The following is a 13,597-nucleotide window of genomic DNA, read 5'->3' on the forward strand; positions in this document are numbered from 1 at the left end:
TGCTTTCATTTTTATTGCTCAGTGTTAATAATTATATCTGCTCTGGTTTCATAAAATTGTGGAAAATCCCAGATGTAAATTATCAATATGAGAGTAAACTGAATAAATAAGCAAAGCAAAATAAATAAAAATTGGGTGCATGTAATAATACGCTTAATAGGTCACTTGTTTTATTTCTCTATGTTTGTTTTGACCTATGTAATCATACATTTGGATTGAAAAATAGAGCAAAGCTTGAATTCACAATGACTGTATTACAGTTTGTGTAATGTTTTATGTGAGCAGCAGATCTGACTACTTTTTTCATCAGGACACAAATTATCTTATTATGACAATTGGGTGGCGCTGTCACTTGGTGTTGGCTCTCACTGCGGTATTGTATCACTTCCTGTTCCTGTTTCGGAGCACAGTGTTTTGCTGTCTTTTAGCTGTTATATCTGTATAACTCGATTTATCTGGATAATAACATATTTTAGTGTAATCTTAACCTACTTTAAATAGCATACTCTTTGCTGAATCACCTGTATTCACATTACTCACTTTATTTGTTTTTAGAAATTCGCTAGCTTATCTCAGCTAGTAGCTTAGCCCTTAGCCGACTCACTAGCAGCATGGCTTCTTCTCCTGTCTCTCCTGCACTTTCCTGCTCTGGGTGTCACATGTTTAGTTACTCCTCGGCCTCCTTTAGCAGTAACGGTACTTGTAATAAACGTAGTCTGTTTGTAGCTCTGGAGGCCAGGCTTTCTGAACTGGAGACTCGGCTCCGCACCCTGGAAAATCCTACATCTAGCCAGGCCCCTGTAGCGGGTGCGGACCATGGTAGCTTAGCCGCCGTTAGCTCCCCCCCCCAGCAGATCCCGAGCAGCAGGGAAAACAGGCCAGCTGGGTGACGGTGAGGAGGAAGCGTAGTCCTAAGCAGAAGCCCCGGGTACACCACCAACCTGTTCACGTCTCTAACCGTTTTTCTCCACTCGGCGACACACCCGCCGAGGAACAAACTCTGGTTATTGGCGACTCTGTTTTGAGAAACGTGAAGCTAGAGACACCGGCGACCATAGTCAAATGTCTTCCAGGGGCCAGAGCAGGCCACATTCATGAAAATTTGAAACTGCTGGCTAAGGCTAATCGTAGATTTGGTAAGATCATTATTCACGTCGGCAGTAATGACACCCGGTTACGCCAATCGGAGGTCACTAAAATTAATATTGACTCGGTGTGTAACTTTGCAAAAACAATGTCGGACTCTGTAGTTTTCTCTGGGCCCCTCCCCAATCAGACCAGGAGCGACATGTTTAGCCGCATGTTCTCCTTGAATCGCTGGCTGTCTGAGTGGTGTCCAAAAAACGACGTGGGCTTCATGAATAATTGGCAAAGTTTCTGGGGAAAACCTGGTCTTGTTAGGAGAGACGGCATCCATCCCACTTTGGATGGAGCAGCTCTCATTTCTAGAAATCTGGCCAAATTTATTAACCCTCCTAAAACCTGACTACCCAGGGTTGAGACCAGGAAGCAGAGTTGCAGTCTTACACGCCTCTCTGCAGCTTCTCTCCTCCTGCCATCCCCCCAAAACCCCATCCCCATAGAGTCGGTGCCTGCTCCCAGACCACCAAAAACCAAAGCTAAAATCAGCAAAAAACTATTTAAGCATAAAAATTCAAAAACAATAAATAATACAGCTTCATCAACTGCACCAAAAAATAAAACAATTAAATGTGGATTGTTAAACATTAGGTCTCTCTCTTCCAAGTCCCTATTAGTAAATGATTTAATAATTGATCAACGTATTGATTTATTCTGCCTTACAGAAACCTGGTTACAGCAGGATGAATATGTTAGTTTAAATGAATCAACACCCCCGAGTCACAGTAACTGTCAGAATGCTCGAAGCACAGGTCGAGGAGGAGGATTAGCTGCAATCTTCAATTCCAGCTTATTAATTAATCAAAGACCCAGACAAAGTTTTCATTCTTTTGAAAGCCTGACTCTTAGTCTTGTCCATCCTAATTGGGAAAATCAAAAAGCTGTTTTATTTGTTATTTATCGTCCACCTGGTCCTTACTCAGAGTTTCTGTCTGATTTCTCAGACTTTTTATCTGATTTAGTGCTCAGTTCAGATAAAATAATTATAGTGGGTGATTTTAACATCCATGTAGATGCTGAGAATGACAGCCTCAACACTGCATTTAATCTATGGTTAGATTCAATTGGCTTCTCTCAAAATGTAAAGGAGCCCACCCACCACTTTAATCATACTCTGGATCTTGTCCTAACATATGGCATAGAAACTGAAGACCTAACAGTATTCCCTGAAAGCCCCCTCCTGTCTGATCATTTCTTAGTAACATTTACATTTACTTTAATGGATTACACATCAGTGGGGAATAAGTTTTATTACAGTAGAAGTCTTTCTGAAAGTGCTGTAACTAAGTTTAAGGATCTAATTCCTTCATTGTTATGCTCTTCAGTGCCATGTGCCAACACAGTGCAGAGCAGCTACCTAAACTCTGCTCCCAGTGAGGTCGATTATCTCATCAGTAGTTTTACATCCTCACTGCGTATAACTTTGGATACTGTGGCTTCTCTGAAAAGGAAAGCTTCAAATCAGAAGTGCCTGACTCCGTGGTATAATTCACAAACGCACAGCTTAAAGCAGATAACCCGAAAGCTGGAGAGGGAATGGCGTCTCAATAAATTAGAAGATGCTCATTTAGCCTGGAAAAAGAGTTTGTTGCTCTATAAAAAAGCCCTCCATAAAGCTAGGACATCTTACTATTCATCATTAATTGAAGAAAATAAGAACAACCCCAGGTTTCTTTTCAGCACTGTAGCCAGGCTGACAAAGAGTCAGAGCTCTGTAGAGCCGAGTATTCCTTTCACGTTAACTAGTAGTGACTTCATGGATTTCTTTACAAATAAAATTTTAGACATTAGAGAAAAAATTATTCATAACCATCTCAAAGATTATTCTTCATGTTCGGCTGCTTTCAGCACTGCTGGTATTTGTTTAGACTCTTTTGCTCCAGTTGATCTTTCTGAGTTAACTTCAATAGTTACTTCCTCCAAACCAGCAACATGTTTGTTAGATCCCATTCCTACTAGACTGTTCAAAGAAGTCTTTCCATTTATTGATGCTTCTATCTTAAAAATGATCAATCTGTCTTTATTGGTTGGCTGTGTACCACAGACCTTCAAGGTGGCTGTAATTAAACCTCTGCTTAAAAAGCCATCACTTGACCCAGCTGTCTTAGCTAATTATAGGCCAATCTCCAACCTTCCTTTTCTCTCAAAGATTCTTGAAAGAGTAGTTGTAAAACAGCTAACTGATCATCTGCAGAGGAACGGTTTATTTGAAGAGTTTCAGTCAGGTTTCAGAATTCATCACAGTACAGAAACAGCATTAGTGAAGGTTACAAATGATCTTCTTACAGCCTCTGACAGTGGACTCATCTCTGTGCTTGTCCTGTTGGACCTCAGTGCAGCTTTTGATACTGTTGACCTTAACATTTTATTACAGAGATTAGAGCTTGCTGCATCAATTTTCATTGTTATGCAGATGATACTCAGCTTTACCTATCAATGAAGCCAGATGACACACATCAATTAGTTAAACTGCAGGAATGTCTTAAAGACATTAAGGCCTGGATGACCTCTAATTTCCTGCTTCTAAATTCAGATAAAACTGAAATTCTTGTACTCGGCCCCACAAATCTTAGAAACATGGTGTCTAACCAGATACTTACTCTGGATGGCATTACTTTGGCCTCCAGTAACACTGTGAGAAATCTTGGAGTCATTTTTGACCAGGATATGTCCTTCAATGCACATATTAAACAAATATGTAGGACCGCTTTTTTGCATTTGCGCAATATTTCTAAAATTAGAAACATCCTTTCTCAGAGTGATGCTGAAAAGCTCATTCATGCATTTATTACTTCTAGGCTGGATTATTGTAATTCATTATTATCAGGCCGTCCTAAAAGCTTCCTGAAAAGCCTTCAGCTGATCCAAAATGCTGCAGCTAGAGTACTGACAGGGACTAGAAAGAGAGAGCAGATTTCTCCCATATTGGCTTCTCTTCATTGGCTCCCTGTTAAATCTAGAATAGAATTTAAAATTCTTCTCCTCACATACAAGGTCTTGAATAATCAGGCACCATCTTATCTCAAAGACCTCATAGTACCATATTACCCCAACAGAGCACTTCGCTCTCAGACTGCTGGCTTACTTGTGGTTCCTAGGATACTTAAGAGTAGAATGGGAGGCAGAGCCTTCAGCTTTCAGGCGCCTCTTCTGTGGAACCAGCTTCCAGCTTGGATTCGGGAGACAGACACCCTCTCTATTTTTAAGATTAGGCTTAAAACTTTCCTTTATGATCAAGCTTATAGTTAGGGCTGGATCAGGTGACCCTGAACCATCCCTTAGTTATGCTGCTATAGGCCTAGTCTGCTGGGGGGTTCACATAATGCACTGTTTCTCATTCACCTTATTTACTTTGTTTATACTCCACTCTGCATTTAATCATTAATTGATATTAATCTCTGGCTCTCTTCCACAGCATGTCTTTCTCTCCCCTCAGCCCAACCGGTCGCGGCAGATGACTGCCCCTCCCTGAGCCTGGTTCTGCTGGAGGTTTCTTCCTGTTAAAAGGGAGTTTTTGCTTTCCACTGTCGCCAAGTGCTTGCTCATAGGGGGTCGTTTTGACTGTTGGGTTTTCTCTGTATTATTGTAGGGTCTTTACCCACAATACAAAGCGCCTTGAGGCGACAGTTTGTTGTGATTTGGCGCTATATAAATAAAATTGAATTGAATTGAATTAAACAAGGGTACGGCAATATACTCCAGAGACATTCAAAGCGAAAATAAAAAATGGCAAAAGAAAATGCTCAGAAACATCCACAAAACTGATACCTGGCAGTTTTTCAAACCAATAAACAGAGTTTATACCGGATAAACAGACATCCTTCAGAGGAGCCAGGAAAATCAACTTCCTTCCTTTACTTTCTGTCACAGTCCTCGGTCTTTCATCCAGTGTTTTGTGCTTTCAAGTTCTGTTCCCAATCTCATTTATTTGCTGTTGCTAGTCTTTTGTGTCTTGCTTTTGGTATTTAGCTTTATATCCCATCTAGTTCCCCCTGAACTAATCTCAGCTGTGTCTCAACTCTGCACCCTCACAAACCATCACACCAGCGGAGAGTGTGTGTGTTTGTGTGTCTTTTTATATATTTCGCCTGCTTCTGTGTTTAGACTATTTTGGATTCCTGTTGTTCTCAGTTGATTCTTTCACCTCTTGGACATTTTATGTTTTGTTTTGAACTCTATTAAAGGTAGGTCTCACCTCAATTTCTACAGTTTGCATTTGGGTCCATATTATGACACTTTCAGTTTCACTGAAACTGGCACTGGTTTGGCAGTGAGTTCTCTGATGTTTAATGCTGAATACAGTAATTATGCTGTAGTGTTTGAAAGAAGATGAAGTATTGGACAGTGCTTACAATTGCATCACTCATTAAATGGATTGGCTTCTAATATGTTTTACTATTTATCTTAATAGTAAAATTTGTTAAGTTTACTAACTTTTTAAAATCACCAATGATATGAAGTATATCAAAGAAGTTTTAGATATATTAGTAAGAGCATGTGCAACATGAATTGAGAGCACATTGTTTGAAGTAGTAAATTTAATTTTCCTGTATAACTATTATGGACTTTCCACATGACAGAAAATAAAGATGTTGACAAATGATTTTCCTCTTTTTAGATAAATCTTGACTGCTGTGATTTCTTGACTATCACAGGTTGTTCACAAGCACTCATTTAGCTCCTCTGTCATCTGTTTCCAAAACACCAAGATGGCAAAAGCCCCATGTGACTGGGTCTTTTATAAGTTTGTAGCACTGTATCTATTTTATGCTTATGTTATTCCTGTCTCATGGTAATGATACAAAGCACCTGATGTAACTGTTTTTGGCCAATGGTGCTGAACTGTTTAATGAAAGCAGAACTCTGCAGTGCTGCAACATTTGAACAGAATGTATTCTTTTATGTCAGTGGAGCATCTGTGTGAAGCAGAAACGTACATTATAGTCAGCAAGTTCAAATAAATGTTTATGGGTTTACTGAATAAGTAAACTCACATGCAAAACCAACTCTCAATGCTGTTCTCAATGCTCAGTGCTATTACTGCTACAGTATTTCCATATCTGGCTTTACATGATCATTTTGAAATTATTTTATAGTTTGTTAGTCTGTGCACAGATACATAATCCCTTATTGGCAAAAGTAAAAATAAGCTACGGTAATTAAAGCTGTTTCAAGGAACTCGAATCATTTGAGATCTGAGCTGATCAGAGTTCAATTCCACTGCTGCTAAAGAAGATAAATATTTCCGTCCAGTTCCCAACCAGGAACTATTTGCATCTTAGGAGAACATACAGATGCTGAGTATGGAGCTGCCAGGCAGGAGCAAAGAGCACAGAGAAAATTCAGGCTGTAGTGAAGGAGGACATGCACATAATCGGTGTGAGAGAAGAGGATGCTGGGAATAAAGTAAGATGGAATTTATTCTTATCTTTGAATTATTGAATATTTATTTGATTTTCAAAAAATCTATTGCTTAAAAGCCAAAAGAGTTTAAGAGATTGTTTTTCAAAACCTGAAACTAAACCCTGTGTTTTGAAAAGAAAGACTTTTGAGAGCAATTAAATAAATAAATACATATTCTGATAGCATAGGGTAAGAGTTTGGGTCATCAAATTGAGATGCACTGGAAACCGCAAGAATTAAAACAATCAAAGTAAATGCATAAATTAATGAAAGAAATGCATTCTAAATATCTTTTTCTCCACTAGAAAAATATTAAATGGACATTTAATTGTGTCACTCAGATCCTTGTAAACAAATCCTGCAAACAATACATATCCAGAACTTTTTTAACACAATGTAAAATTAGTTAATATTGGTCCTGTTGTATGTGAACTTTATCATTAGGATATTAGGCTCTAGCACTCCTCCGTGGTAGGACAATAAAATGCTATTTACCAACTGAGTGTTTTTAGTTTAAACCCCAGAATGATGCACACATTCAATTCCTCAGACAAAAGGCTTTGTTTTAGTACCAGCCTAACCGTTTTGAATGGCATTCAAGACAGAATTTCTACATTAGAAAATGTGCAAAAGTAAAAAAGTGGTCTAAATGCAGAAGTGAAAGTATTCAACATTGGCATGACATGTAGTAACTCAGACTATAGTCATCACATTTTCCGTTAGGTTTCTATTTCTACGAAGCCAAGCAAAGATGTGGAGCCTTCAAAACCTGCTGTTCACCATCTGCAGTAAGTTGTTTAAATGAGTAAACAGAAGAACACTAAAGGTAGATGTAAAACCATGTGTATAGATCTGTTTTTGTAGTGAGGAGCAGAACTTCTGTTAATCTTGGTCATTTTTTAATATAGCAGTAACATTGCTAGTATGAATGTTGACGTGACAAAAACAATGATATATTTTTTTCTACTGTCTTTGCAGTTGCTCTGAGGTGGGTGACAAATGCAGGAGGGGTGATCCGTGTGATGGGTTATCTGGGGAATCAGGTTAAAATTTCCTGCCCCTATGGTGAGGGTTATGAGTCCTATGAGAAGTACCTTTGTAAGAATGACTGTGGTGACGATGATGTTCTTATTACAACATCAAACCCAAGAAAAACCAAATACATGATCCATGACGATAAAAGGGCACGAATCTTCACAACGACCGTCTTTAATCTTCTTTCTACCGATGGTGGGAAGTACTGGTGTGGAGTGACCAGAAATGGAGCAGATATCTACACTGAAGTCGAGCTGAAATTAGTGCAAGGTAAATAAAGTTTGATTATACATTGAATTCAAGTAAAATTTACATACAAAAGATGTTTGTGATTGTAGAGGTTGCAAGGTGACAACAGATAAAAAAAAACATAACTTGTTAAGGATTACATGTACTTGCTTTTTCAGCTGTAAATATCACTTACTGGTGTGCTTTAGCTTTACTCATTATAGATGTGTAAGTTTACTTCAGTTTTATTGCTGCAAGCTAAATATAAAATTTGATATCTCTCTATAGTGGCTGTAACACATCATTTAATGCTGGTTATCTTCTTGACAGACAGCTGCTGTGATACTGTGACCAAAATCCAAAGTTATGAGGGATATTCAGTATCCATCAGTTGTACGTATGAGTCTGAGTACCAGAACAACCTAAAATACATCTGCAGAGGAAACCGGCCCTCCACATGTCTGCAGCAGGCACTGGTCACCTCTGAGAAGAAACAAAATGGACGATTTCGACTTGATGATGGCAACATATTAAGAATATTCACAGTGACCACTGGCAGTCTGGTCCAAAGTGATTCAGGGTCGTACCTTTGTGGTGTCCAAAGAAACTCTGACCTGGATGTTTTCTCTGCTGTTCAGCTGGAAGTCCAAGGTGAGAGGTCATAGAGGTCTTCTTACATCAGCTGAAAGAAAACACTGTTTTCTGTAAATCACTCTTTAATAAAGTTGAATATTTTGTGATTTTATTTTATTTTTTATTCTCTTTCAATTCGACAGAGTGGTGCTGTGTCACGTCAAAAAAAACAAGTGGCACTGCAGGACATCCACTGACTTTGCAGTGTCCTTATCCTCCACAACATCGAAATAACAGGAAGTTCCTCTGTAAGGGAGACCACCGCAACAACTGCAATGACATGGTGACGAGTCAAAGTAGATTCACACTGAGAGATGATGTTTCTTCCAGCTCTTTCTCTGTGGTTATCAGAGAGCTGGAAGCAGCTGATGCTGGGACATACTGGTGTGGGTCTGATTCACAGTGGAGAGTTGGAAACTACGTCAAGATCGAGCTGTCAGTCGGTGAGATGAACACACTTACATGAAAATAACTGAGTAGAGCTGTGAGTCCTTTTTTCAGCCTACTGTTGACACATAGACTTTGGCTGCTGGTTCAGATCTTTGCAGTGTGACAGAATCACAACAAATAGGCCTGCACTGCATTTCACAGGAAGCACTGTAAATTTGCCAAAAATAGAATTAGAGGGTAGTGCAGTCCGCCAGCTTACTTCTGCTGGACTGCACTACCTCAATTTGTTGCTGACCTAAACACAGCCTCTTCCAGCCTCTAAGAAATCTTTTATTTTTGACCCAACATTGAACTTCCATTTGAAGTGTTTTAATCTTTATCTTGTGAAATTTTCTGCTCTTACCTGTTAAAACAAAACAATTGTACGGCCACTCTAGCACCATTTCTGATTGTGTACTTAGTTCTGTGAGCTAAAAGCTAATGGTGGATGTTAAAGGACGGGATTTAGAGTTCATACAGAACAAATACATATTTATAATTTGTATATCTTATTTGTCTTTTTTTCTCATGAAAGTGAAACCTTTTGTATTTATCGCATACAAAATAAATATAGGAATTACAAATGAAAAAGTAAACATTATGTATAAAATGAGACAACTGGGACCATTTTTATATGTAAATCATATTATGAGACATGCAGTATAATTCTGATAAGACTTAAATTCAAAGCACAAACATTTACTTTGAAAGGATTTCTGTTTCTTTTCAATATAAAAGGGTATAAACAGCTGTTCAAAAATGTTTCATCAGAGTTTAATCAGAGCCAGTGTCGCCATATGTTCCTAAAATAAGCCATAGGTGATCGTTAGGTGGTCATCTATTGGCCGGTTTGCTATAAACATGAATAAATTTAAAAAAACATTAATTAAAAAAACATTTTCAGTTGAGTGAATAGTTGGTGGCAGTCACTTGGGTCACTATGAAACTATTTGCTCAACCAAAAAATTATTCTTGTATTAAAATAAAGTTGCTAAAAGCAATAAGAGTCTTTTCCTCCAACAGTCCTTCCGAAGCACACCAGCACTGTACCTTCTACTGTAGAAACTCTTGGAAAAACTATACCTTCTCCAGTAGAAACTCTCGGAAAAACTGTATCTTCTCCAGTAAAAACTCTTGGGAAAACTCCAACACAAATTCCTGGTAAATATATTAAAGGTACAGTACATACAGTGCGTGTCTTTTAGTTTGTACTGCTGTAGATCTGTGTTGGGAGATCAAGTATATTACTACTCCATAAGCTCCAGTTACTCTTTTTGAAATGCTTATAGTTTCATAGCTGCAATTTCAGTAAGTTTCCTGGGAGTGAATGTAGATCACGCCAACATGATCCAGAGTGTCAGAAGAGCTGTGAGTGTGTGCACAAGTAATCAACAGTTATCATAAAATAGACATAATTATTTATAAAATGAAAAGTATCACCCAAAGTCACATCTCTGCTGAATGTCCTGGAGTGCAAAAAGGAAGTTTGTATTTTTACTGTGTTCTGTTTTGGTTTCTGCTTTTCAGATGCAGCACTGTATGCAGTTTACGCTGTGCCGGCTGTGCTGCTGCCTCTGATCTGTGTCCTCGTGGTTATAGTTTACAAGTGCAAACATTACAAAGCAAAAGGTATAGTTTACATCCATAGATATGCACAGACTCACATACTCAAATGTGCATGGAAAAAAAGAGCATAACCATGTTTTATGCTGTGTTTTCAGGTGATAATGCTGTCATGAACAGAAATACACTGAAGGAAGAAGGTTTAGAGGAAGTGATGGGTGCAGCAGAAAGTGATGTAAGAAAACTTAAGTCCAGCTGGGTAACCTGTTTCCTTGTATTTGCCATAAGGGTTGTTATGGAGAAAACAGTTTTTCACAGTTGGTCTGATAGTGATATGGTGGCACTAAACTTTGGTGCTGGCTGCTCACACAAATACTGGGAGGAGGCCCAGGAGTAGACCCAGGACACGCTGGAGAAATGAGATCTCTCAGCTGGCCTGTGAACACCTCTCTGTGAACATACTCCCGTGGCTGTTTTTGCACTTCCACACTGTGGAATTAACACACACTTACAGTAGCACAATCTCTCAATGTGGTATTTGATTCATTTTTTAAAACTTTAGCTTCTTTCCAGCCTAAAACTAAGTTAAACTAACTTCTTTGCAGGAATTAGCTGCTGTTTGAATTATTCATTTATTTATTGCTAAAGACGATTCAGCTTATACCTCTTATTTTAAGTCCTCCAAAGCCTTTATATCATGAGACTGCATAGACATGGTGGACGGATATAATAAGGCAATAATCGCTGATAGTGGCAATGTAGGAAAAATAGTGTTTTGTAATGTTTGTTTTATAATGGATTTCAAAATATGCCAATAGCATGCTCATGTGTTGTTCATTGGTCATTGAAATAGATTTATGGAAACCAAGACGTTGTGATGTACTCAAAGAAGCAGACCTCCAAACAGCATGCCCGTAACCACTATGATGATGAAGATGATCCAGACTACGAAAACTTCACAACTGAAGAAATCTACTGTAATGAAAATTTCCATCAAGCCAATAGAAGATAAACAGCGTGTGTATTTGAGGTCAAACTGTGGGTCTCGCCTGTATAGAGATTATCCTGCTTGATTAGTCTTTAACATTAACAGCTGCACAACAAATCTTAATGTACACTGATCCAGAATTCTCACTGCCTCACAGTTGCTGTTCTTTATACATTTATCTATATTTATAGCTTCATTTATTGCTCTTTGTTATTATTTGTTTAGTGTTAATAACATAATCTGGACTGTTTTTGTGACATTCTGAAAAACCTCATATGCAAATGACTAACATGAGTGTAAAATGACTAAATAAGCAAAGCAACATGAAATAGAATTTTGGGCCATATATTAATAAATTTAACCATACATCTTTTTTGAAATTAATTGTATTTTTTTTTATTTAATTTTAATTAATTTTTGTCTTTTTCAAACATAAATTGCCACATTGTCAGTCTGTTCCAAGTATTTGGGTTGCAATAAAGCAGTAAAAAGTTATGTACTCTTTGCATTTTTCATTTTATGATTATTTTTTTCTGTTTGTTGCAATTGAATATTTCTGACAGTTACTGGATACAGCCTTACAGATAAAAGCAAACAAGCATCTGTAATTCCTCATCAGATGTCACGTAACCATCCAACATATGCAAAATGTAGCAGTTTTTCCCCAACTGAACTCAATGCATCTAATGCATCGATGATTTTACTTAAGAAGTGCAACCGCAATAATGTTTTTATTGCTATTTTATTTTGTTATTGCTTTATAAAGGCAACTTTTTTCATCAGTTGACATAAATTAGTAGTTTGCCTTATTAAACAACAGCATGGCAATATATTCCTTAATATTACGTAAAGAAAAAATAAAATACACAAAGAAAATGTAAAGTAACATCCACAGCACTGTTGACCTGGTCAGTTATTCAAACCAGTCCAGCCATTTCTGACTTCTGAACAGTTTGGTGCTGGTTGACTGACACCCTCATCTTTAATTTTCTTAATTAGTTTTCTTCAGACGAGTCAGAAAAACTCTAACTCTTTCAAAAAAGTCAATCTTTTAGTGTCAGGGTTAGTGTGTCTGTGACAGACTGGCGACCTGTCCATGGTGCACCCCGCCTGTCGGCCTACGGCAGCTGCGATAGGCTCCAGCCCCCCTGCAACACTGAACTGGATAACCAGAAGAAAATGGGTGGATGGACGGTTAGTGTGTCACAGAGCCCTTTGTTGGTGCTGTTTTAACCACTTCAAATGCTGTCTCCTCTTAAATATAAATTATATTTGCTCTTATTAATATGGCCATAACCTATTATGCGGTGTGCATAAGCACCACATCATTAGTGATTAAAACAGTTATAAAATTAAGTACAGCATTAATAAAAATGATCAAAATCAATAAACATGAAAACTGAAATTTTACAACTAACACAGCCAATCTTAATATCTACAGTAATAACAAGTGATGTGATCTGAAATCTGAAATACTACAACATAATTACTGTCTTTGGTTTTTAACTGAAAGGAACATGAAAGAAATAAAGATGTTCCTCTTTTTCGATTAATCTGTCCATGAAATGTGGAAGTGATAGCAGTGGTAATCCTATCACTGAGAAGACTGCAGATTTGATAAAATAGAAATAACAGCAGTTACCATGCTGCATCTGCATGTGTCACCAAATAGCTTAAAGGGAACTTCAGCTGAAACTTCGCTATAAACAAACTTGTTGTGGTTTGGCTTCATTGCACAGAAATAGAAGGCTAAATTGAATTCCAACTAGATGCAGCACAATATGAAAAGGGGGCACAGTATACAAATACAAATCAATTTGAGAGGGCCTGAGTAATCGCTATATTTATGAAAATGTTGGCATACATGGGTGTAATATTCATTCCGACATATTAGCCAAAGTCAGCGAGCTTGGTGTGCATAAACAGCAACTCATAGTGACACCTACCTGCTAATTAGTGTTAAGCAACAGACTAATAAAATACTAGAACTGTACCCATACAGTATTCCCCAGCATCCACAGAATAAAGATCAGAGATGGTCACTGTGAATGTTTGTGCCTGTTTGTCATCATAAATTGAAAATGAATGAACTGCAGACTTCTTGTACAATCTGTGCTACACAGCAAAATGTACCAGAACCAGAATCACTACTGCTACCAGTGCCAACTCACCTGTCAG

At 37.9% G+C, this 13,597-nt stretch overlaps 1 protein-coding gene across 2 annotated transcripts; it reads left to right on the forward strand.

The window, feature by feature from the left end:
- The first annotated feature begins 5,021 nt into the window (after nucleotides 1–5,021).
- LOC115779318 (polymeric immunoglobulin receptor-like) lies at nucleotides 5,022–11,855 on the forward strand. 2 transcript variants are annotated; one of them, XM_030727957.1, is made up of 10 exons: nucleotides 5,022–5,324; nucleotides 6,394–6,546; nucleotides 7,267–7,331; nucleotides 7,522–7,848; nucleotides 8,137–8,457; nucleotides 8,583–8,882; nucleotides 9,892–10,029; nucleotides 10,396–10,497; nucleotides 10,590–10,666; nucleotides 11,285–11,855. In XM_030727957.1, exons 2-10 carry the CDS (start codon nucleotides 6,533–6,535, stop codon nucleotides 11,441–11,443), a joined length of 1,503 nt encoding a protein of 500 aa, XP_030583817.1. In that variant the 5' UTR covers nucleotides 5,022–5,324; nucleotides 6,394–6,532; the 3' UTR covers nucleotides 11,444–11,855. The 2 variants fall into 2 exon arrangements, with proteins under 2 accessions (XP_030583817.1, XP_030583901.1); XM_030728041.1 differs by lacking the exon at nucleotides 9,892–10,029.
- Nucleotides 11,856–13,597: the final 1,742 nt, after the last annotated feature.

This window comes from Archocentrus centrarchus, chromosome 1 (assembly GCF_007364275.1).
Source record: "Archocentrus centrarchus isolate MPI-CPG fArcCen1 chromosome 1, fArcCen1, whole genome shotgun sequence".
Taxonomy (NCBI): Eukaryota; Metazoa; Chordata; class Actinopteri; order Cichliformes; family Cichlidae; genus Archocentrus; species Archocentrus centrarchus.